Genomic DNA, 24809 nt, shown 5'->3' with positions numbered 1-24809 from the left:
TTCAAAAAGCGTCTTCTCTGCCCCCATCAGTCCCGCAGCTCGCAGGTCAGCCGAGGACGTCGCAACACCAGCATTTTCCGAGCCATTTCTCTCCGCCCTCCCTATTGGCTGTCCTCCAGCTACGACGCCGCGAACTCTATTCTGATTGGTCCGATAACGCCAGACGGAACGCGAAGCCGTCCTACGATTGGACGATCCGTCTGTCCGTTTGCTGGATTTGTAAATCGGAAACATCTGCGTGTAGGGCGCCGTCCGGCATGTCTTGTTTACGGTGAGATCAGAAAATCACTCTGCCGTCCAGCTAAACGACTGAGGTGAGTTTGCTTTATGTGGGTTAGCTAAAATAACTGCATGCAACTAAATTACGAGCTGGAGATATGCCTAGTTACCCCAGGGCAAGCGCATGAACGCTAGGAGATATGACAGCTCCCGGCTACGGCTACTCCCTGGTATAGAAACTGTAACGTTTTACGTACTATATGATATCGGCTTCAGCCAAACAATGCTGTTCTGTCAGAGTTACATTAAGATGTAGCTAGAAAAAAACACGAGTCACGCAATTTTTATTCTACCCATTGCCCGACCCACATTAAGCATGCAAAAGTGTAAACATGCAATTGCTTATTTATAAAATGTGTCAGTATACGAGTGTCCATTCCAGCAAGTAGACCCCGTCAGTTTTAGTCAAACCGCCGCTTTAGTTTGACTGAAAACACTCAGCAGTCCGTCGTATTGAGATAATTAACATTAGTTAGTACCTTTAAAAGTTGGTTTATTTCCAACTCGTACTTTTTATATACACTTCTCGGCTCTTTTAGCGTGGAGTATTAGACGTGGCTAACTTTTGAAACATTTGTCCAAGTGAATTACTGCTGATGTATGAACCACAATCACTAGCTAGGACTGAGAGCTCAGATTCAAAACGTGTTTTATTATTTTACCTCCAACTTTATTTTTTGCTGTAATATTAGGAATATTTAATTTTACGTCACAGTTTCAACCTGAAAAGCATTTGCACTATCATCGCACTTTAATTTATGTTTCGTACCAGTACATAAAATCTCATACAGGTTGAGAAACAGGAGCAAAACCTCTTCACATGACATGGCAAGATTTTATTAACTGTATTAATTCCTCTTAACATCATTTCTACCTTTTCCTATCTGTATTTATGTGTGAATTTATAACAAATTGGTTGATGAACAGAAAGTCACTGTTTTGATTTTGATTTTGATATTTGAATAATAATCTTTTTTTAATTTAAGGCTCTTATTCATGTGATTTGTTGTTTTTCATAGTTTTAGTTGTACTAAATCTAATATGTTTGCATATGAGATTGGTAGTGTGACAAAACAAGACATTTGAGGCCATCACCTTGTTAACTGATGTCTGTTTCAGTTATTTTCTGATCTTTGTAAATCAAGCAATTTAATTGAGAAAATTATTAGGATTTTAAACAACAATGTAAATACTCTTTACTCCAGTTGTACATGTGAATGTTCAGTCTGTAAAACAAATTGTAAAAACAATCCTGTTACTATTTCTGATTGCAGTATAAACTCCCTCAAAGATCAGAGAAGTGAATGGAAACTCATAGGTTTCCTTCATACTAATATGAAAGCCTTTTTTTCCTCCATTGTTGTTATTTACAGAGAAGGCAAGACAAGGAGAAAGAGAGAGATCAATGGGATGTTGACTTATCCTTGTGACTCAGTCCCTCAGATAGTTTGTCCAATGGCCGAAGATGCTATTCCCCCAAACCCTTTCTGTAGTGCACCTCCCCACAGTGAACCTCCACCACCTCTCCTTCCCCTTTCCTCCATCACTCCCAGGTATAGTTGTCCCTGCACCTTTTACTTTATTTTGCTGATGAATTTATTTTTCCTCCCTGCTTTTTGGCACAATTTATGGCGTAATTATCAGTTGTCAGTTGCATAGTATATTTGTACTTTCGGGCAGATGGTATTATCAAAATTATGATATTTATTCCCATTGCATCAGTATGTCAGGCATTACTGAGACTTTAAGCAATGCTCCATATTGGCTGAATTAACTGATTTTATTTAATCATCCACAGCTTGGCAAATTATGGAATACCTACACAGCGAAGAAGTGGTCGCATTCAAGGGGTCAGATCACAAACTCCCAAAAAACAGAGCAACACAGACAGTGGAGCAGCTCAGAATCCATCCCCCACCAAGCGACAAAGGGAGGGTGGAAGCATGGTAGGAGTTTAACATCAGTTAGAAGAAGTTTCTATTGAGATTTTTTTGACTAATGAAATGAATCACTGCTCATTCAACATCAGTGCATCTCTCTGATTTGTAGGTGCAAGTGTTGCAGTCCAAGCAGCCAACAGTTGAAAGCACAATTGTACATGCGAAACAAAATGAGGTCAGTTTGAACTCTCCTTGGTCTAAATGTTCTCTCTTTCTCTCAACTATGTTTTTTAATTCTCTGTCACCTTCTCACACCCTCCATGTCCATGATAATAATAATTTTATGTAATAAATTTGTCGCAGCCTAATCTGCATACATCAGTTGTACAGTAAGTCTGTGTGTGTCAACATTGGCGACGTTTACAGTGAACATTCTGCGATGGCCAATTGAGTGAATTAAACCTCCTTCACGGTCCGCTGCATGTGACACAGTCAAACAATCGAGCGTCTTAATGTGACCCACTAATGTACAAACAGCAGAATGCAGTACATATTTATTGCCTACTATGTTCTTGTCAAGCTAAACTGTAGAGGGGATGAGCACTATTGTTGCAGAACCAAGCAACAAATCACTGAATATTTAGTCAAGTAAACTGGCTGTTTCAAGTACCAGCGGATGCACTCATCAAATTTCAGGAAATCTGTATTTCGTTTAACCTTAAATTAGTGCAATACAATTCCTTTTTTTGCAAGGCTGCAATGACGTTCAAAGGAGTGGGTGTTATGTTCACTATGTTAATCCTGAATGCGTACACATTTTCGTTTCACTCTTTTCTTCTGTTGTGGGAAAGTTAGCCAATGTATTGTTTTTTTTCTACAAGTATTGGCAGCAGTCAGCAGCACAGTTTGGTATGCATGCTCAACTAAACACTGTTTAATTTTCCTCAAACAACTGTATAAAATGTGTATGTTTTATTGTGTTTTACAGGATTTTAATGATATGACAGAGTGCCAAAATAAGTAAGTGTGACATCTACTCTTTCACATCTTATCATATGATTGCATGGTCATCATTTTCAATTTAACTTTATGTGTAAAGCACCAGTCTCAAGACACTTTACAGTGTAAGGTTTAAAAAAGTATAATTGCATAAATAATTATATGTAAACATTCATAGATTGATACACTGCAAATGTTTTTTTTGTTGTTGTTTGTTTTAAGAAAATTGTATAGAGGTGAATTTTGAGTGTTGCTTTGTCATTTGTGTTTGAAAATCTGATTCTCTTTTGTTTTCACTATAGGAAAAATGTTCAGAAAAACCCACACCAAACAAATGTCCCTGCTGCAGAAAATGTAGATGAGCAGTTTGCTGACAATACCACACACAGTCACACAGATACAGCAAAATCTGATATGGATACAGGCATAGAATTGGACACACTAGTAGAAAATGCATCTGTACCGAAAGGATGGGTGATTGGCCCATTGTTTCAGTCGTTCAAGTCAAAGATGGCCAGTTTCACAGAGATAGTCATGAGTCCCGTTAAACTCTTCAGAGCTAATAGTCCTCCACCGTCCATGGACCATCCAGAAAAGGTCAGTCAGCAATCAGCTGATGGACTATGTGATTTTGGATACTCAGAGCCAAGCAGTATGTTACATCCAGATGGACAAACTGAGACCAGTTGTTCGGAGACTGAAGCTAATCAGCAGAGGCCCAGTAATGTTGAAAATACACAAGACACAAAAACTGTTGCCATTAAATATTGCAAAAAATTGGTTTTTGATAAGGAGTTGTTGACACGCAGCACTGAAAAGGCTAATGAATGTGCAATTACTCAGAAAGAAACAAACGGTCATGATTCTGTGCCTTTGCAACACAGTTCCTTACCCTGCTTTGTTTTTGAGAATGTTTCAGAATCTGTTGAGTCTGCTGTTGGCCCCTCTATACTGTTACAGTCCTCTGTCAATGAATCTAAGTTGGAGTTATCCAGTGCCATTGAAGAACAGAAAGGGGTTGCCCTGCTCAAACCACTGCCTAGAAAGTGCACAGGAAATAGATCAGAATTAAAAAAGTTTATCTCTAAAAGTCTTATATCTGACTGCAAAAAGCAAGAGTCTGACATTGAGGCCAGTGGTTCAACTGATATTAACAAAACTGTGCCATTATCGTTGTCAGGCTGTTACACTCAGCCTGACACAGACTGTCTTCAGATGGATGATGAAAACAATGGATCAAAAATAGAAAACTGCCGCATGATTCGACAGAGCCTCCGTAATAATTTAAACAGTGCTAATGGAAGGACTCTGAAGCCTAGTACAGATGTTCAGCAGCTGGGGGATTCAACTGCAGGTGTTAGCAGGGCAAAGAGGGGGCAGAAACAGCAGGGCCATTCACAAGTCTTGATGAAGAGGAAAAAACGGACAGGGGAGATATGTACAGATGATACAAGAAAACAAGAGTTACTAAACGTGCCTTCGGATAGTGGCATTTGGAGGGAGCCACCAAGAAGAGAAGCTGTGTTGACAAGTACTATTGTAGACACAAAGGAAACACTGAAGCCTGCTAGAAAACGAAAGGATGTTTCAACAAGAACTAATAAGAAAGGAAAAGGTGGACAAGAAATGCTTCCTACAGTAAATGAAGCATTGTTAAAAACAAAGACTGAAAGTTCTCCTGAGGCCATGGTAGTTTGCTCACTGGATAAAAGCACTGATTTGTCAATAACCAACCAAAATGTCTGTAGCAGCAGCAAGATGAAGCCCAGACTGAAGACAAAAGTAGGACTTGTTAAACCCAATGTGAGCATTGATGACAGTATGGACCTGGAAACCACTGTGGCAATCAGTTCTACAAAACAAGTGGAGGAGGAGCTGTTATCAGACGTTTTAGTGTGTCCTGGCATAAAGCAGCTCCAGACCAAGAGAAGGAATACAAACAAAAAAACGCTAAAAAGGAAATCGCCAGTCCAGGCAAGTTCAGTGACAGAATCAAACAGTACATTGGTTTCTACCTCATCAGTACCAACAATGGAGCCATCAGAACTAATGGCCACAGATTTTAATATCTCTCTGTCTGATCAGAAAGAGGAGAAAATGAAAACAGGGCTGAACCAGCCATCAAAGAGACCCAAAAAGGGCCTTGAAGGTGCTTTCAAATCTGAATCAGGTGGGGCTCAAAAGGCAAAGCAATGCATGAATAATATCAATTTGATATCCAAAGAAAGTCAGTCTCAAGAGGGTAAAAGCAAAACCTCAAATGACCCTGTATATTTTGAAATGACACCTTCTGAAAGTAATCACCAACCTGGTCCCTCATCCTCTCAAACTCACCCCAGCTGTTCTGTACTGTTAAATAATGAAGTTAAGCATGTTGTAAATGAAAAAGAGAAGAGTCCTGATTCTGTGTTAGATGAGGTATTTTCCACTGACTTAAATGTTTCTAGGTTAAGGTCTAGTGCAAGAAGGGTTAATATTAAGCCAAGGAGAGCAGATAACCAAAGGAGAAAGTGCAGAGTTTTGCATAGTAGGACATGTAATGATAAAGAGGTGACAAACTCGGTCACTATGGAGGATACAGATCTAGCTACAACACCGAAACACCCATCAGAAAAAGGCTTTTCAAGGTGCCTGTTGCGCAGCCACTCTTGCCCAGAGATCCCCTCCTTCCGTTCTCATGAAACACCCTGGACCCCTTCACTGCATTCACCACATCACAGCAGGACTTCCACATCGCACCAGCACCAGCCTTCCCACACTCCGCATGTCCCTCATGCCCACAAATCTGCACTGCGGGCTCGGCGGCACACTGTCTGCAGTGTTGAGGTGGAGAGAGAGATTGCCCCGTTGTGTCTTCGTAAGGAGGTGTACCCATCCAGAAGATCTGCTCCATATGACGGTGTCGCACAGTATCTGTCTCCCACTCTTGCACTTTCTCCAAGCACTACCCTTTCAGCCCTTGCTTCATGTTTTCTTTCAAGCCCCCTGGCTTTTCTTTCCAAGAAAACTGACCGCAGAAGCTCTGCCTCAAGTCCCAGTAAATCCAGTCATGTCTCCTCTCCCACCTCCTCTTCTTCAACATCCCCATTGACTCCCTCCACATGGCACTTTCCAGGATTTCTCCAAAGTGGTGGAACCCCTCATGCTACCTTGGACTCTAGTAACAGGTAACATGTTTTTTAAAGATACTAAAGATATTTAATGATAGCGTGATAATGTTTGAAAATGTGAAATCTTGGCTTCTTGTCAGTAGGAATCCCTTGGTGTGCGAGTCTGAGAGAAGACAACAGTGTGAGGAGGAGGAATTTGGTGAAGACACAGGTTCTTCCAGTCAGGAGTATGAAGATGTTGGGTTAAGAGAGGAAAAGGCTCTGTCCGATTCTGAAATCAAGGTATAAGTTACACATAAGTGTAACATGTCAAGTTACTGGTGTGCCGAAATGATGGTGTTGTCAATCGTTGTATGCTGAATCCCTGTTGATTTCTGAACTGGACTGACGGTATATTCTACAGACACACTTGCACAATTTTATTGAAAAATGTGCAAGTGTCAAGCTTCTTCCAGTGTCAAGCATGAAAACTCTAAACCAGACATACATTGTAACTATGTCTTGTTATCATTACTGTAGCAGCATGAAGTTGCTATGAAGAACGACTAGGCCTATATTACAGAAACCAAGCTGAATTAAGCCGAACTCTGCTACGTCATTTTCACTTTCTCGTAGAGGCTTGGGGGCATCTCATTTGCATACTAAGCGACATACCTTGTAAAGATGGCCTGAAACGGTTGCTTTCAGACAGGCAGCCGAGACGATTTTCACAGTTTTACTGCAATAAATTTAACAGACACATTCTTAAGACATCCCTGACAAGCATAATGGGAGACCTTCAAATTCTATAGATGTATAACTTATTCTACTGCTGTGCTGTCAGCTCTGATATTTTGTTTTATTTCATTTGTTAATGCATTCGGAATAGTTCTGGCCATAAATGTCCTTCTTCATCATCACAGGTGGTGCAAAAGCATGAGGAACGAGGGAAGGTGTCTTCTATCAGAATTCGGAAAACTTTACCTAAACCTCAGAACAACCTTACACCCATGGGCCTGCCTAAACCCATCAGGTATGTACTTTAGATGTATACAGTAAGCATTTTTATGCCTCCATGCCAGCAACAGTTGTGGTTAAAAGATCAAAAGATGAATTTGAGACAAAAGTTCAGAATTTGAGATTTTGTTTTATGTGCACAAGTTGACTGAAGGATGATCTGATTAGTTTGTGGTTATCATTGTGTCTGTCTTTGACACATTAGTTCAATATAATATCAGGATAAGCTTAATGCTTTACCTAAATTTCCTCTGTTACAGCCAAGTAGGCTGTAAGCAAATACTTGTCATCCAGCAGTATACTTGATACAGGTTGTACTGCAAAGAACCTAATTCAGGCAAATTCTCAGTTAAGCAAGATGAACTATCATAATTACTTTGATGGTATTATATGTCAAAATGTTGACTTAATTTATGTATTAAAACATGTTTGAGTTTCACCGTCTTGTCGAGAAGCTGAACACTGAACACAATGTAAAGTGTGCAGAGGTCAATAACCCTAAAACAATTTCAACCTCATTTTACATTAGCATATGAAAGTAGGACAAATTCAGCTGGATGACGCTGTGGCCTAACGCTGAAAGTGAATTTATTGTCCATGTCAATAAATATACGTACATTTAAATTAGATTCATTATACTACTCTCATCAAGATTCAGATTCATTGCTACATTGTCCTTTTTCATTTGTGGTACACTACAGGCTGAAAAAGAAAGAATTCAGTCTGGAAGAAATTTACACAAATAAGAATTTCAGCAAACCACCTGAAAGGTAAGATCATTATTATAATATTGACTGTAGTTGAATATTGCATATGCAGTTAAGGCATTTTATAAAGGTTGACAGTCAGTTATGAATCCTTGACAGATACAGTGACGAGAAAAAGTATGTGAACCTTGCATAAAGTAATAGTACAACAAACACTCATTAATGGGGAAAAGATACAACCCAGAGTGACAGCCAAAGATTTGAATTGAAATTGGCTAACATCTGTGTTCATGAGTCTACAGAACATAAATAAACAAGCAGGGTGTTTGGCAGGACACCATGAAGGAGGCTTCCGCTTACTAAAACAAAACACTGCTGAACATCTGCAGTTTGCCAAAGAGCACATTGACCAGTAGTTAATTCCAAGGGTTCACATACGTTTTCTTGCCACTGTATGTATGCAGTCAGACAACATAAATTCCAGTTTCACCACCTTCTTCCTGTGTCTCTGTGCAGCATTTCTGAACATTCGGCGTCTGTAAACAATGTTTGCACAGACTGACATACTTTAATATTAATGAGCTATACATAATAATGATTTTATTATAATCATTTAAAGATTAATAACAAATTAAATACTGAATGGGTGAAAAAAAATGTCACATGACATGTCCCAATTCCATGTTACATATTGATCCAGTACAGTATATAGCATATACTGATCTTTCATAGCCTGGTCTTTTTACAGTTTATATGCAAGAAAACAATATGCATAATCCTCTTGGTGCTATCAGGAAATGATGACTTCAAGTTCTCACTTGAGAACCTGCAACTGCTGAAGTTAATGCAAAATGTTTTCTTTCAACAAGTCATTGTTTTCCCAAGCAACTGAAGCTGTTTTTCCACTGTCCACATTAGGAAAAATGTTTGACCAGAGCATAGCACCAGAGAAAAGATAGATTGTTACCTAAATCAGCTCCATCAGCTGATGTGCAGGGCTCTTCACTGGAAATGTAAAATGGCATTTGATCATAATTTATAGTATATATAGGAACTGATAGGGATATGTAACACATCTTTCAGCCGGCTGGAGACCATATTTGAGGTGCCGCTCAATCGCCGGAATGGTTCAGAGTCCTGGTTTGGCCAACGACGTGTCAAGCGATTTCTGGAGTTCCTGGAGGTTGGTGAGGCCAGAAAACCAAAGAGGCCACTTGTTGGCATTGGAAAGACGGGGGTTTTGTCTTCCAGAACAAGACGAGGGGGCTTCACTAAAGATGAACCTTCCCTCCCCACTGTTCAGGATGTGGACTCGATGCTTTGTGCCAAACTCGATGAGCTGAATTTATGGTTGATACATGATCAGAACAGTTGACAGATACGTCTTAAGTGAGGATATTTTATCAGCCATTAAAACGCTGCAAGAGATAATGCGGTTTATATGGCTGTTTCTAGTGTTTTTTTTCAACGTGAAGATTAATATTCAACTCTTTTTTTGTCAGCACTATCTTTGTATAAATGCTGTGACAAGTATTACTGAACAATTAGCTTTTCATTCTGTAGAATTTATAGCCTGGAACTTGAAGAACAATATAATCATAGCACCATAACTTTTTTCATCCCAGACGTTGGCTATAAACACAGTGGTTAAATGCATTAAACAGTAAATTGGTTTCTTAGCATTATAACATTGAAAGCTCTACCGTCCATTTTTCCCTCTTGCTTACTTTCCTGAAACAAGTTGTCCTTGATTTAAGCAATTTTACAGTATCGCAGCATTTTATATGTCAGACTTCTCTTCAGTGTTACAGATCTGCACAGCCTTCCTGTAAGGATGAGCGATGTTGCCGTTTTTGTACATTTAATGTTAAAACTGATAATGCAGATGACTTCTCATTTATGTTGTTCTGATTTGACATAAAGATGTGTATCATGTACGAAGTTGTGACCTTGCAGCATCAGGTTATTATGAAGGCAGCTATATTTTATTAAAAGCTGATTATAACTTTAGATGATGCCAGCAAAAGACTTTTTCTTCTGCAACAACCAAGTATCTGTCCATGAACGTCCAGTGTGTCTCCAGATAGCATTGAAGGTATAAATCATTTTACTCTGCTCAGGGCAGACCCTGGTTAATTATTCAGTAATTTGTATTTTTGTTTGTATGTTTTTGTTTGATGTATAGAATGTAACTGTGTGGAGAGCATTTTTACTGAAAGTAGAAGTGTCCAGATTCCACTACTGGCTAAAATGTGTGTACCTCTGGTTCTCTATGGACTGTTTTGTGTTGTCTATATTTGTATTGCAAATGTAACGTCTTTATAAAATACCTGTATATGTGTTTGTTTGTTTTTTTTATGCCAAATTGTAATGAGGTTGCCTTAACTGTAAGATTTCCTGTTTAAATAGATTATTTGTAGGTGTTTTGTAATTGCTGTTTTTATGAGGGCATGCCAAGATGCTTCAAGCAACTCAGAGCACAAATGTCTTGTCATTTTTATTATAAAATTGTTTATACATTTGTATAAAAGTACAACATATTGATAAATTTAACATGAGTAAACCTAATATGGTAACAATGCAATAATGCTTACATACTGTTGGCATATGAGCAGGTTCCTCGTTACTGTTCTAATGAAGCACTGCCACAATCTCCATAATGCCATTTTATTTCCTGTACAGACCCAGTCTTTGATGAACTGTGTTCCTTTCTTTGTAACATTTGCGAGTATATACCATATCTAAATATATGTTTCTTTAATTATATTAGCATTTAGGATGCAGTAATATATTAGGATTGGGTCATTACTGGGGAACTTACAGTTTTAGTTCTAAATATACATAATGTATTTGTGTCACCTAAGTAATGCTGGATTTTCTATGTTATTTAGATTTTGAATTGTTCATATATTGTTAAATAAATTGTATAAAAAAACGTAAAAGTTGTAAGAGTTAATACCATTTTGTGCAGTGGTTGTTCATTGGAAGGTAAGGTAACACTATCGATCCCCGAGTTGAAAATTCAGGTAGAGTACATTTTTATAATAAATGTAAATATTAAGAGTAAAAGTTTGAAAATGTATTCTGAGACAGCAGCTCAAGTAAAATGAAAGCAGTGTTTGTTTTGTTTCATGTAACTACCAGTTTCTTCATATGGTCACAGTCTTTAGTTGCAGTAAAGAAGCAGCTTTGTTAGTCCCCATAAACATCCAAGAATCCGAGAGGCCACTGCAGTGGTTTTCTGCTGTTGATCAGTCTATCAGAGTGAAAAGATACGAGACCAGTGCCATCAGGATGGGGATTGAGACCAGAATCGCAACCCCCGTGACGATGGAGATGATGCCGTATTTTTTTGCCTTTTGTGAAAATGTTGCCGCCGCCAGTGGCTCTGTCGTGTGCTCAGCCTATTGGAGTAAAGACAAGACAATGTAGTGAATTCAGTCAGAGGAAGGGACACAGCAATACACGGTCAAACTTAAAGAGCGACTTCCCTGATTGTCAACTTGTTGCCCTTGTTCTGGTTTGAGGAGTTTGGATGTTACTGCTAGGAGTTATTCACCTTAGCTTATGTTATCCGGAGATCTGGAGGCGAGTAAGACTACAGCCTCTGTACTATGAGGACTCTAGATGACTTCATCCATTGGAAGCAAGTTGAATATTGGTGTAGTCACCCTTTACCATCAATAATACAGTTTTACCATTTATAAGTAACAGGTTATAAGATCTTTTCAGTTTTAGTTTCATCGTTACTCCAAAGAATGTTTTTTCTTGCTTTTTTCTTTCTATCACCTTAAGAGTGTTAAGAGACACAGACTAGAAAACACTCATATTGACAAGTGACAAGCTGATACGATCAAATGATTTATTTAGGCTACTTTGAGTTTGCTAATCCATCCATGAAGTTACCACATTGTGCGAATAATGCTTTGATTTATTTGTAATAATTAGCTGTTAAAACTATGTCAGGAACATCGAGTATCATCCATCTACTTTATACCAGTCAGAAGGGTACGGCACACTTTCTCTTTCTGTTTGCTGTCAGACTGAAACTGACTAAATTAATTGGCATTAAATTAAACTTGAATTTCAGTTGACTGTTGATGTGATCTGCGTGTAAAAATACATAAACAGTTCACATCTTTCAACAGGTAGTTTTTTACACTGTTAAAACAAAAAGATTGAATATGTACCAGAATATGAAAGTCTCATTCTGCGTAGCTTCAGCAGCTTATTTTACCCTGAACTGTGAAGAGTTTCCCCATCACATACACTGAAATCACCTCAGAAATGTGCCTCTTTATTAAAAACAGGAGGAATGATCACAGCAGCTTCTTACCTTTCCAGTGTGACTACAGACGTGTGTGTGTGTGTTTTTTTAGGACATGATAGAGGAGGCTATTGTTTGCGATTGAGCATCATGTCCCAGCAGAGTTAATCAGGACGCTACGTGCAGCTCACTCATAAACCTTCAAACTGTCAATTTCAATAGACCTGAAATTGCAAATACTCGAAAATACCTTGACTGAATTTATCAAAGACTTGATTCCAATGCAGGAGATCCCACAGATGATGCTGAAGATGGCCAGTCTCCTGTAGTGCTTGTCACGGCTGGAGATCACAGGGTCCTTTCCAGAGCAAGTGCCGTTATTTTGCACCCCACCAGATACTAATACACTTTTCAGTGGGAGCTCTTCATCCATATTTACATGTGTGTGAGATGAGTTAGACATATCTGCAAAAAATAACAGTAGTTTTATGACAGAAAACGTAACTCCAGCACTGCTTAAAACTACCGTACTTCTTCTTTAAATAAAATAAATTTAGTGTTGCAGCTACTTTCTTTTCTACTTTATGGATTGAGTTTGGCCTGGTCTGTTTTTTGTTGTGTCATTGTGAACTACCTGAATACTGGCTCATTATTAAACCTTTTCTGCTGAAAAACTTAAACTTTGGCCTGTGTTTGGTATACAGGAGGAGTGTTACCTTCGGCACTGTGCAAGACAACCCCACTGGTAAAGAATTTTAAATACATGCAGCCTGCAAGTCTAAACATGTCTTTCAAAAGAGTGTATCTTTTATTATTGGGGTATTTCCAGCATTAATCAGAGAGGATCATGTGATGGACAAGTGTTTCCTGTGAACGACACACAGAAAACCATCTTGAAAAACTTGAAGGATTACTGTGCACAAATGACAAACCTCTCACTTGATCGCAAAGTTGTGCTGGAAAAGTCACAACATAAAATGTCACTTATCTAATCTCTGACGCGATCAGAGTGGCACCCAGCATACCAGCACAGTCTGTGTATCATGTATCAGCTGAGATTCGGACTGAGTTAATAATGTTGCAAAAGCCTCTGAGTCATTAGTAGTGTAGTAAAACCAGAAGGTGCTGGTTCTCACATGTACAAATGTAGGTTATGAAGTTATAAACATAAATAAACACAAAATCCAGTAAACACAATTCAACTCATTCATCTTCTTCATTAACTTCATTAAATCTTCACTTTTAAAGTACAAACCTGATCAAATTTCAGAGGCACTGTTTTGAATCCGCTCCTCAGCCTGACAACAATCCTTCAGTGACACAAGTGACTCCTTACTTTGTGTTATTAAAGAGCTGGAGAGTCTGTAGGCAGGTGTTTTCTCTTCTCGTCTCCTGAACAGGATTCCAGTTTGAATTGAAGCCAAGTCACCTTTTTTTTTTTCTCCCCTTTTAAATATTAAAGTTCCAATTTCCACACATAGTTATCTGAACACTAGTCCTGTTGTTGTAGTAGAAGTCCAAAATGCCACTACACTGAAGCCTGTGTTGAATCCCAGTGCCATGTAAGATATTGAACGGCAGCAAGGAGAGCGAAACTGTCTGTGAAACTTCCACGCCCACTGACTGTGCAGTCTTCTCGTCTGTCTTTCCTCCCACACGAACGCTTGTCAAACCTTTCGTTCACCCTGTTACATTAGTTCTCATATTCTGTCTTCATGTGTTTGTTGGTTTAACTTCCTCTCTCTCTCTCTCTCTCATTAGTCTCAGTGTCGCAAACTCCTGTGGGGTATTGCGACCTTTCCCTTGCGTCATTCCCATTTTACATTCCAGAGGACTTGGTAAAGGTGTGTCAGTGCTTGTCTTGCCTTGGGGCGGAACAGCCGCAGATTTCAGTTATTGTTTTCTGCAATCACCTGGGAGCAAGCAGACCTCATGTGTTTGTCTGCCATTCAGTCCTTCATTAATTGTTGTATAACAACTGAAACACATCCTGCAGCTTAAATCCCTTTGAAACACAATCCTCTCTTAGTCGGTGAAGGTTCCCACTGATCCAGGTGCATTAGTCTGGAAGCTCACATGAAATCTCCTGTCTTAGATATAGACATGGTTTAAATGCTCATACAGCTCTTATATAGCATAATTCTCCATGATCCAGAGATAAAAAAAAATATTTTGCTCCAGCTTGGCTGGAAGAGCACAGGAGGAATCTGCTGCAGCTAAACAGCCCGCGTTGTGCTGTTCCTTGCTCTGGTTATGATCCCTTTTATCTCTAAATATACAGTAGCAACAGCAACCCTTGCATCACTAAAATGCTGGCGTTGTTTCAAATCAATAAAAATGTCTAATCACCGTGAATGAATCCGTGAATGCAGGGACAAAAGTGAGGTCCCCACCCCACCACTGTGTTTCTTTTGGAACAAATACGCAAAAGTCCTTACTGTAACCAAGCCAAAGCATACAAGTGAATCAATTAATTTCTGGCCTCTGACATGATGTTTTGATACATAACACTGAGTGACAGTGAGCACTTTATTCAGCCTGTGCATTTTAGTACAATCTACTACAAAGACAAGTGCAACATAATGTGCAACATAATATAGGTGCAATATAAAAACAGATAAGATTCAGTGAGTTTATAATAAGCAGTACAGAAACTATTGTTGCACAATTACTGTGATTGACAGTAGTGTAATGTAATAGGTCTGGAGGTGAAATCTGTCAGAGTTTGTGAATTTGCAAAGTACATTTGCAAACACCCATTTACACACGCGTACATATCTGTGTATCTTTTAACATTGCACTATGTGTCTTTTACCGTATATCTTATACCAGTGGCTTTTAATGTTCATGCAAAGCCTAGTTGTTGAGAGATACTTGTTTTGCCTTTCAGATTTTGATGGTCTCCAGAGGTTGAATCCTTCCAACGTTGGTGATCCTCTGACTTTTCCTCTTTTGCCACCATGAGGTCGACATTTTCTGACTCGAAGTAAAATGTCTGCGTAACTCTGTTTGCACCAAACTGGTTCCAGGGCTGGTTTGAAGCCACAGCCAAAGAACCAGCACTTAGCCAGGAAAACTGGTTCCAGAGCGGCACCAACACTTTGCTGGTCTAAAAGAAAAAACGCTTGCGTCAGGGGCTGGGTATGAAATTATTGTGACCAAATATAAACTATATAGTTGTATTTATTTTACACCTTAGTGGAGATTTTTGTCTTGCCTTTTTTTCCTCTTTTACTGAACCTGTGATTTTATCTCTTGTATTGTATTGTATTGTATTGCACTTGTATAATAACCCACTTCTGAGATTTTATTCTCTGGTGCTTTTCCCTCTTTGTATTAGCACCTGACTCGAGTTGTAATTTCGCTGCTAGAAACAATAACCCTCTGCAGAATGGCTGTCATATTTAGCGTTTGACATTTATACTCTAATAATAAAAATAACCAGTAAAACACCGATTGTAATTAGAATTATTGTTGGTACTAATGTAGTCAGTTTTTGTAAAGTAAACACTATTACAGGTATCCGTGCGTCTGTCTGTCGGAGCTCCGCCCTCAAATCTCAGTCCACCAATGAGCAATCTCCAAACTGTGACGCGGAACAAAACACGGAAATGCTGCAAAGAAAAGCGCGACAGGAGAGGACGACACGTCGGCTGTGTGCAGGAACTCCCCCTATTTAGGCAAAATTGAGCTTTACTAAATAAATTCCAGTGAATTTCAGGGTGCAGCGTTGTTCATCTGGTTATTCAAGTCTCTGCTTCTCGCACGTAGCAGCCTAAATGGAGAAAGATAGAGGTGTAGTTTTGGCCACAGAGCGATATGGCAGTGCAGAGTACTGGAAGTATTTAGCAAAAGATGGAGCGATACAGAGGAGAAGAGATGGCAGTGAAGGTGCACCAAAAGGAAACTCAGTCATAGGGGTGTTCAAAGTAAGATTTGTTACATTTCCTATAATCATCTATTCATACACTGCCCAGTAACACGCACACACACCGTTATTGTCTTTTATTTCAGAGCGTGTTTCTGCCTCAAGGCTATCCAGAGAGTGTCAGTGATGATTACCTGCAGTACCAATTTTGGGATACTGTGCAGGTACAGACACAGTGACTCGGAGTAGACGCCAAAACAGTTGAGGTGATTACCATCTCTGATCTCAGAGACTGTAAATGCTCCATCCACACTTATCTGTCTCTCTCTCTCAGGCTTTCTCCAGCTCTCTGTCAGGGACCCTGGCTACACAGGCCTCTCTCAAAGGAGTGGGTGTTGGAAACCAAGAGGCAACCGTAGCTGCTGCCACAGTCACCTGGTTATTAAGAGGTGAATTCCCCCAAAATACCATGAAGTAGCAGTAAGCATAAGCAATTTGTGCCACTTGTAAACATGCGTTTTTTCCTGCAGATGGAACTGGTATGTTGGGGAGAATCCTCTTTGCCTGGCAGAAGGGGTGGGGCTCATATTTATGTGTTTTTTTTATCCAATGAAAGTTTCAAAGCTTTAATTCAGCCTGCTGACTATCTATTTTTTCCTTTTATTTGTGCTCCTATTTAACTGATAGAAAAATTATTTTATAACTTTCGCTGTCTCTATCACAGGAGTAAACTGGACTCTGATGCAAAAAAATGGAGGTATGCAAGCTCAAATGTTGAAGATGTTTCAATCACTATAAAAACTACAGTATCTCGTGTTACAAATCCTTTTTTATTGCTTACCAGACTTTTTGCTGATGTTCTCAATGACATTGCCATGTTCATGGAAATACTGGCACCATACTTTCCTGCTTGCTTCACCCTGATTGTATGCTCTGCAGGTGTCTTCAAGGTAAAAAAAATCTTAATGCATAATTAAGATATATGAGAGTTAGTATTGATTTAGTCCAGTGCTGTATCTATTTAAGTAATTAAGCAAGTGAACCTTGAAAAGGAGAGAAATAAACTAGTGGTTCTCAACCTGGGGACTGAGGCTGATGCAAAGAGAGCCACAAGTTAATTTGAATCAATGAACAGATCGTAGTGGAAATGGTGATTTACAGCTTCGTAATCTGTGAAGTCTCTAGCTGTAGTGTGTCCTGGTGAATTTAACATGACTTGGTTATATTTTGTTTCAGTCTATTGTGGGAGTGGCAGGAGGAGCAACCAGAGCTGCTTTGACGGTTCATCAGGCTCGTAGAGACAACATGGCTGACATCTCTGCCAAAGATGGTAGTCAGGTACTATTGCTTGCATTTTTATTTGATGTATTTCTGTAGCACAAACTATAATAAACATCTTGATATGAACTGTCCATCCAAAAATAAAGGCACACACTAATATTTTGTCGGACCACGTTTAGCTTTGATTACAGCAAACATTCGTGGTGGCCTTATTTCCATAAGCTTCTACAATGTCACAACATTTATTTCTATCCAGAGTTGTATTCATTTTTTAAGGTCTTGTATTGACGATGCAAGACTGAAGAGCAAAGTCTTCACTAGCACATCACAAAGATTCTCAACGGGGTTAAGGTCTGGACGCATAAAACCCCAAATGCTAATTTTATTGTTTACAAATACTATGGCATGTTGAAAAGACCTCAGGTAAAAGCTTTTGCAGAACAAGATGTTTCTCTGTTTTATTGATTACAACTCTTTACACAAATCTGTAAATTCATCCTGTTTTTCCTCAGGAGACTTTGGTGAATTTGGCTGGGCTGCTGGTCAGTTTGATACTTATCCCCCTTGTCACTGATAATCCAATGTAAGTAATGTACCTAAAATGCAGAAGTTATACACAAGAGGGCTTTATAAAAACTCAATCAGAACTCACTGTTCTTCACTGTAACTGAATTAAACAGTCTGTTTTGGCTGCCTCATCCACCTTTATTTCCCTATCTCTTCCTGTCTGTCAGATTGACTCTCAGCCTCTTCTTTCTCTTCACCATCCTCCACCTTTTTGCCAATTACAAGGCTGTGCGGTCAGTTGTCATGGAAACCTTTAATGAGGCACGACTTTCAATTGTGCTGCATCAATACCTGAGTGACAAACGAATCCTGACTCCATTTGAGGCCAATCAGAGAGAACCAGTTTTCTTAGGTAATTAAAATTTTAGTTATTTGAAGTATCTGTAACTGTAGTGGCTCTAAATTACTACAAGTTGCATTTTTTTCAAATCCAGAATTTAGGAAAATCGTGCCTATTAGACTTGGAGTGAGGCTGCAGGACGTTGTTCAAAGGTAATTTCATGTGCCATTTTGCTTCTGTAATAATAAATTAAACTTTGAAATTCAACACAGCTTAATATTCACTTTGTAGTCGTTTGTTGTTTGTAGTCCAGAGGAACTTCATTTGGCTTTGAAGGAAAACAACAGGCCTTACCTATTAGGAATACAAAATGGTATGTCATGTTCTGCCTTCCTTAATGTAAAAGTATCTGTTTAAAAAGCACATAATATACTTTTTAGGTTTTTTCTTCTTTAAACTAAGTCACCTTCCTGTCAGGCTCTGTTTGTGTTTGCTTGGGACCAGAAGCAACAGTACAGGATGAAATCAAAGTGATGTGCCAGGCTCTGTGGCTTCGCAGCATGCTGAGCTGTCCAACTTCACAACAGCAAAGTGAGCCTTTACTTTTATATAAAAACTTAACTTAACTTAACTTAATAATTACACTCTTTTTCACACTATACACTTTGACTTACATGTTTTCTTAAAGGTCACTGGGAAATGGTGCATGAGAGTCACAAGCTTATGGATATGGTTTTCAGTCCATTTCTCAAAGGTGAGCACACACAAACTTACAAATAATCTGCTGTATCTTGTACTTTTAATACTAATAAAAAATTTTTTGCTAATATAATATCCAGGGGTGGAAGCTGCAGGATGGGACATAAAGCGAACTCTACTGGACTGGGATGAGTGGAGGGTTGAGTGGAAAACCAAAAGTAACTGAGCTGTGAAAAATCTGCAGTTATTTAATTGTTTATATCACATTGTTTTATTTTATATTTTAAAAATCTCTAATGTGTTTTATACTGTAGTCAATCTCAATGATGTGATAGATGTGATACAAATATGGGAGACGTTTGGGTGATTTTATTGTTTGCTAATAAAAAAAATACAAAACATGAGGATCAGTAAGTTTCATTAGTTGAAATTTTGCTATTTACCAAAGAAACATGAAACAAAAAAGCTTTTTTGCCCCAATACAAACGTTTCATACAGAAAACACTGACTTCCTGTTATCGTTTAGGGGGCGGTAACCTTTATAAGAAACTACCGGACCGCGTAGAAGAAGAAGAAACAACATCCGGTTGCGTCTGATTAGAAACGATGTATTTTGAGCCAGTGACTAAAATGTACGATCTACAGTTACATTTTAATCACGATTCTAACTGTTAAAGGGAAAATTAAGGCTTCTGCTTAACATAATGCAGGTATTCAGAATTTCAGAACGGTTACAAAAGACAAAACACAGCAGGAGAGTATTATTTTGAAAAGTCGCACCGGATGTAGATTTTCTGTTCCTGGTGATTAAAAACTAACAACAAAATCAGTTTGGTTATAAATCTTCTAATTGTATACAAAATGGGAAGATATAAATGTGCCTACAGCTGTGAAAGCTCCGGCGATTCAGATGTAAAGTTTTTTAAGTGAGTATTTGTAATATTATAAGGTTGCCCAGGCAATAATTTAGTAGCAGACCTATGAAATAATAGTTAAGCTAACTAGCACTATGATGTCAAACAGGAATCTTAAAGCTAGTTATTGATGTTTGCATGCTAAGTATGGTATACTAAGCTTTTAATGTTTGACTCGGCGCTTATTTATTATTGTGCGATTAGTAATTAGTAAATGCGGCAACGTAACAGTTATGTGTTGACCTTTCATATATAGTCTGAGTTACGGAGGGGGGGCTGAAGGCTGAGAGCTACCTGCTGCTAGTACAACTTTAACTCATTGTTGTTTACATCAGAAGTGGAGACAGACAACCAGGAAACAAAACGGATATAATGAATCCATGATGATGTCAGGGCTCTGTTCGGACTAGACCATTTGTTCCAGGACTTATTGTCCAAATTTCTCTTGTCTCTGGAGATAGGTTTTTATGACTGTACCTCTAGACAAACAGAACCATTGAGCACATTTTGTTAACTAGTACATACAGATCAGTGTAGTGTTTCCTCTGTGCAGAGCATATTGTGTCAGAGACAGACTTGGGGTTGCTGTTGTTCTAGTGAGTTGTGTGTTTCTTCAGGTTCCCCCTGTATAATCCGAGAAAGCTCAAGAAATGGCTGGACAACATGAAGTGGGAGGACTGGACTCCATCTCGCTTCTCTGTGCTGTGCATTAATCATTTTGAGGACCAATACATTGACAGAACAGGCAAATTTGTAAAACTTCGAGCAGATGCAGTTCCCACAATATTTGCATCCCCCGATGACACACAGAAAATGAAGGTTAGTATGTAGTTACCATCTGTAAAACACGCTTGGTGTCTAAGAGGTGTGCAAGGTTTCATATGCAGCAACTGTCACTGTCTCCATGATATAGGCTTCCATCAAGCCAAGAAGTAAACGACACACGGTGAGAGCATAATACACTAACATATGAAACACTGTTCAAATGGAGCTGGAAAGGTTAATAAAATCAATGACAGTAGCACATTGTAAGTGCTGTCTTCATTTGAGCTGTTCTTTACTCCAGCACTAGATCACAGTTAATACAACAAAACATCCAAACATTAATTGTTTTGTGTATTTTTTTTTCCAGTCACATGGTGCTAAAGCCTTGCAGACAAGTCCATCTCAGTCTTCAACAAACTCATCTGTCTCAACAAAACGAAACATCCAGAACAAAGAGACCAATCTGACAGAGGAAGATCCTGCTGGGTATATTACTTCTAAAGCTTTTCTGATTTAATGGTTGCATATTTATGATGCCAGTGTCAGTGAGACTCTGATGTTTGACCCATATGATTATAACATGTAATAATTAGATGTACAGTAAGTAGGAGAAAGTGTCCAAATACTGCTGGGCGTACAGTATGTACAGTATGTGTGGCGGTGCTACTGCATTTTGTGTTTGTTGTTTTCCCAGCACACTGTGATGTCATTGTTATGGTTGTCCCGAGAAACTAAAGTCACTAGGATGTTACTGATGACGTAATAAGATTTTTGACTCCTCAGTAGAAGGCAGTTTTTAGGAGTGCTGGTTGGTTAGTTGTTCTGTTTTTTGCAAAATATTAAAAAGCCGTCACGTGTACTGTGCATTTTATTTGACAGTATCTGGAAGCAACAAGAGCCCAACAGCAAATTTCTACCTGGTGTATGTTGACTCAACTCTCTCACCATGCTTTGGTCCAAATCCTCCTAACTTTAAATTGTGGTTATCCTATACTAATAGTATGGAATACTATATGTTCTTATTATGTGTTGTTCTTTACTGTTTTTATTATCAGAGACAAAGACTCAAAAAAGTGTGACAAATGGAGGATCATAGTTGATGAAGGGTTGATGAAGATAGAGTCATTTCCACATTTCTTCCATGGAGATTACTGTGTACCACAGGTAAGTGGTCTGCACTGTAGACTATACAGTATATGGTATGACAACCAGTGTTTTGATAATGTAATGATCTTGTTTATGTTTGTTTGTTTATAGCATCAATTATGGCAATTATTGTTTGAGCAAATCAAAAAGCTTCTGCTCTTCTTTTTAAAATTGACATTATTACTATATTTCCATTTGTTATTTTCCACATGCACAAACAGGACATTCAATGGGCTCCAGATAGTAATGTTAGTGTAAGTAGTCAGCACGATCTTAAATCTTGAAACACATATACAATATTTTGCTTCTTTATGCTTTGACATCTACGTTTTGAAAAAAGTTGTATTTTTCACAGATGGAATATAAAGATCCTGAAAACGTGATAGAGGTAACTGAAACTATGATCTCAGTCTTGTGACCAGACAGCAAACCGAAGGGACTGAGATCATTAATGAAATCACGGTGTATTTTTGTATGATGTAATGTGACACCAGGTGGGAGAGCCGTGGCAGTGGCTTGGATTGGATGTCAGAGGACCCCTGCCTCAAACAGCGAATGAACATAAATACATTTTGACCGTGACAGATTACTACTCCAAGTGGGTGGAAGCTGTGCCAATGCAGTCGTGCCTCCCTCCACATGTGGCGAAGCACATCGTGGATATCATTGCCCACTTTGGATACCCGCTCAGAATCCTCTCCAGGCTCCCTCATGACATAGTCCACAAAGTGAGTGCATGACTCTAGAGAAAGCTGATGTCGTCTTTTGTTTTATAAAATGCCTAGTGATAAGGTGCTAATGTACAGCAAGAGACATCAGCATTAAAGTCATGTTTAAGACCAGGAACTTGTATTTTTTAGCATGTACTAAAAAGCAAATATACCTGAATTTTACTGTCCAGTACACAGACTGTATATAAAGATGGTCTAGTATAATAGTAGACACCTGTGTCAAAAAACACCAGCCACATGTTTTAGTTCTTCTGAAAGAGTTATATTGTCAATTAACTATACACATTTCAATAATATACTATTTTAATAGAGTAATATGTATTGCATTGTAATATGCGGTATTGTGTCCTAATCACATCACATACATAATATGTGTCTCCGTGCTAGATCAACAGGGAACTAAAAGATCAACTGAAGGTCACCGTCACCCTTGTGGTCTATCATCAGCAGACTGGGACTGCGGATCTGGTCACACAGCAGCTGATTGACAGGTCTTTACACAGAGTGCTTTGTGAATGACCAGATTTGGTATTTTCTGTTATTTGTGACAATTTATACCACATGTTACAGTTTTACCATAGTGGGATATAATTTGTATTTTGAGATGAAAGCAACCTCTGTCTCCCACCACACTTGATTTAGTATAGTTTGTTCCAGTGTTGGTGTCTGGTGGTGTCAAATATAGATCTAATTGTCACATTAATGGGACTGTTACTTGAGATAAAATCTAATTTGTAATGTGGACATTATGACCCACTAAGTTTATTCCCTTGGCTATAACAGCCTGAAAAGTACTAGAAAGGCAATGTAGCCTTCAAAACCAGGCATTGAAGGTAATGTAACAATTTGAAATATAAATTCCAAACAATGCAATGATGCATCACCCTGCTCCAAATTGAAATGATGTTGACCAGTTCGGCTAAAAATACACTAAACCAAATAAGTGGCCCAGAGATACAGTGTACATAAAGGGTATTGTGGCTAATTTGTGTAGTGCCTTCTTCTGGTGGTTTGTTAATACTATAATTTCTTCTAATTGGTGCCTCTCAACAGGATGGTAAGTGATTTAGTAGAAGAGCATGCTGCTGACTGGGATGTCTACCTGCCTGCCAAGGTTTTCAGTCTGTGTTTCAAAGAACATTCAAAGACGAAAAAGAGGCCTTTTTCTGTGCTGTGCTGCGGAGGACTGGAACCTGTCCATTCCCCCAGAGGACTAAATGTAAGTGCAAGTTTTAATGTGAGCTTCGATGAGTCTTTGTATTAGATATAGTGTAAGATGACTTATGTTCTTACTTCTCTTATGTACAGTATGCTTATTCCAAGATCCGAGAGAGTGCTTTTGTGGTTAGATAGTGATTGAAGGTATGTTTGAGTTTAATCTGTTGTTTTTGTGATCAAGTACAAGCCATACATTCAATTCAGTTTCTACATTTGGTGACAAAAACAAGTAATGTATGATGTGTCTCACCATGTGTTATTATTTTCCAGGTTCCTTGAGGTGGGATTCACTGGTCATGGAGGAACTGTTATTTAGTCCAGTAGTTAGACTAGAATAAGAACTTGTTTGACTGGTGGTGATTGTTTTTAATAAATTGCCTTAGAAATCCTCAAAAATACGGGAACAACATCTAGCAGTGCAGTAACAAGTGGCCAAAAGTTAAGTAAGGTGATGCACATTTGGCCTTTAGCCATATAGGTTGGGTTGATGGAACATCTTGAATTACGTTACATGTAATGATGTGACTTCCTGTTTCAAATGCTGCCCTACCTGGTGTTTGTTCACCAAGAAAAGCTCAGTTACTTCAGCCAGTCCAGGCATTTAAGATGACAAATGTAAGGCTCATGCTCTTGATTAGTTTTATTCTTGCTATTGTCAATGAACTCTAATAAACTTTCTTAATAGATTTGAGTAATGTTTGTTTTTGTTATTTCTCTTTTATACAAAATGTGACAGCGTTATTCAAGATTATAAATTTTGCTAACAGCACGACTTGTTTTTAACCTAGAGGAAATGAAGCGTCAGATGTTTCATTCACATGATGTTACACAGTCACCGTGCAGTATGTAATGCCTCCGCAACACATGAAGTACTGCTGTTATGTCTGATCTGCATTGCTTAGTTTTGCAGAGATGAGTTACAGTAAATATGTTTACAAAAACACATCTTTCTTCTTCATCTCATTTTATTATTTCATCCTTTTAATACTTTGATTCAAAATGTCTGATAGGACAATAGCTGATTTTCAACAGCATATTTTCTACACAGCAATCTCTAAATGGATGACTGTGATATCTTTAAACAGTCTCTCCCAAAAAAATA

The 24809-nt window shown here is 38.6% G+C and overlaps 3 protein-coding genes across 3 annotated transcripts; all 3 read left to right on the top strand.

The window, feature by feature from the left end:
* Positions 1 to 225: 225 nt before the first annotated feature.
* prr14 (proline rich 14) lies at positions 226 to 11373 on the top strand. The gene is made up of 10 exons (XM_026352279.1): positions 226 to 314; positions 1653 to 1832; positions 2078 to 2225; positions 2329 to 2394; positions 3148 to 3179; positions 3461 to 6325; positions 6412 to 6550; positions 7171 to 7280; positions 7966 to 8034; positions 9055 to 11373. Exons 2-10 carry the CDS (start codon positions 1690 to 1692, stop codon positions 9344 to 9346), a joined length of 3864 nt encoding a protein of 1287 aa, XP_026208064.1. The 5' UTR covers positions 226 to 314; positions 1653 to 1689; the 3' UTR covers positions 9347 to 11373.
* Positions 11374 to 15830: 4457 nt separating this feature from the next.
* Positions 15831 to 19327, top strand: rusf1 (RUS family member 1). Its single transcript, XM_026363840.1, has 14 exons — positions 15831 to 16167; positions 16253 to 16330; positions 16441 to 16555; positions 16637 to 16682; positions 16831 to 16863; positions 16951 to 17056; positions 17343 to 17444; positions 17900 to 17970; positions 18122 to 18306; positions 18389 to 18446; positions 18543 to 18607; positions 18712 to 18825; positions 18923 to 18988; positions 19074 to 19327. Exons 1-14 carry the CDS (start codon positions 16018 to 16020, stop codon positions 19157 to 19159), a joined length of 1275 nt encoding a protein of 424 aa, XP_026219625.1. The 5' UTR covers positions 15831 to 16017; the 3' UTR covers positions 19160 to 19327.
* Positions 19328 to 19564: 237 nt separating this feature from the next.
* Positions 19565 to 24398, top strand: zgc:153292 (THAP domain-containing protein). Its single transcript, XM_026362958.1, has 12 exons — positions 19565 to 19859; positions 20465 to 20666; positions 20761 to 20793; positions 20980 to 21098; positions 21668 to 21776; positions 21980 to 22012; positions 22114 to 22146; positions 22253 to 22486; positions 22877 to 22980; positions 23543 to 23708; positions 23798 to 23851; positions 23978 to 24398. Exons 1-11 carry the CDS (start codon positions 19795 to 19797, stop codon positions 23840 to 23842), a joined length of 1143 nt encoding a protein of 380 aa, XP_026218743.1. The 5' UTR covers positions 19565 to 19794; the 3' UTR covers positions 23843 to 23851; positions 23978 to 24398.
* The last annotated feature ends 411 nt before the right edge of the window (positions 24399 to 24809 follow it).

The sequence above is a fragment of the Anabas testudineus genome, chromosome 8 (genome assembly GCF_900324465.2).
Source record: "Anabas testudineus chromosome 8, fAnaTes1.2, whole genome shotgun sequence".
NCBI classification, from domain to species: Eukaryota; Metazoa; Chordata; class Actinopteri; order Anabantiformes; family Anabantidae; genus Anabas; species Anabas testudineus.
Note: the sequence above shows the minus strand (reverse complement) of the source record. Positions and strands in the feature narration are given on the sequence as shown.

What these genes read in the sequence shown, in the direction of transcription:
- prr14 (XM_026352279.1), top strand. Translation starts at nt 1,690, where the DNA reads ATGTTGACTTATCCTTGTGACTCAGTCCCTCAGATAGTTTGTCCAATG. An exon ending in TACATGCGAAACAAAATGAG is followed by an intron (nt 2,395 to 3,147) that starts GTCAGTTTGAAC and finishes TGTGTTTTACAG; the next exon opens with GATTTTAATGATATGACAGA. An exon ending in GGCCTGCCTAAACCCATCAG is followed by an intron (nt 7,281 to 7,965) that starts GTATGTACTTTA and finishes GGTACACTACAG; the next exon opens with GCTGAAAAAGAAAGAATTCA.
- rusf1 (XM_026363840.1), top strand. Translation starts at nt 16,018, where the DNA reads ATGGAGAAAGATAGAGGTGTAGTTTTGGCCACAGAGCGATATGGCAGT. An exon ending in GCTCTGCAGGTGTCTTCAAG is followed by an intron (nt 17,057 to 17,342) that starts GTAAAAAAAATC and finishes ATTTTGTTTCAG; the next exon opens with TCTATTGTGGGAGTGGCAGG. An exon ending in CTGCAGGACGTTGTTCAAAG is followed by an intron (nt 18,447 to 18,542) that starts GTAATTTCATGT and finishes TGTTGTTTGTAG; the next exon opens with TCCAGAGGAACTTCATTTGG.
- zgc:153292 (XM_026362958.1), top strand. Translation starts at nt 19,795, where the DNA reads ATGGGAAGATATAAATGTGCCTACAGCTGTGAAAGCTCCGGCGATTCA. An exon ending in CAAGAAGTAAACGACACACG is followed by an intron (nt 20,794 to 20,979) that starts GTGAGAGCATAA and finishes TTTTTTTTCCAG; the next exon opens with TCACATGGTGCTAAAGCCTT. An exon ending in CTCATGACATAGTCCACAAA is followed by an intron (nt 22,487 to 22,876) that starts GTGAGTGCATGA and finishes TCTCCGTGCTAG; the next exon opens with ATCAACAGGGAACTAAAAGA.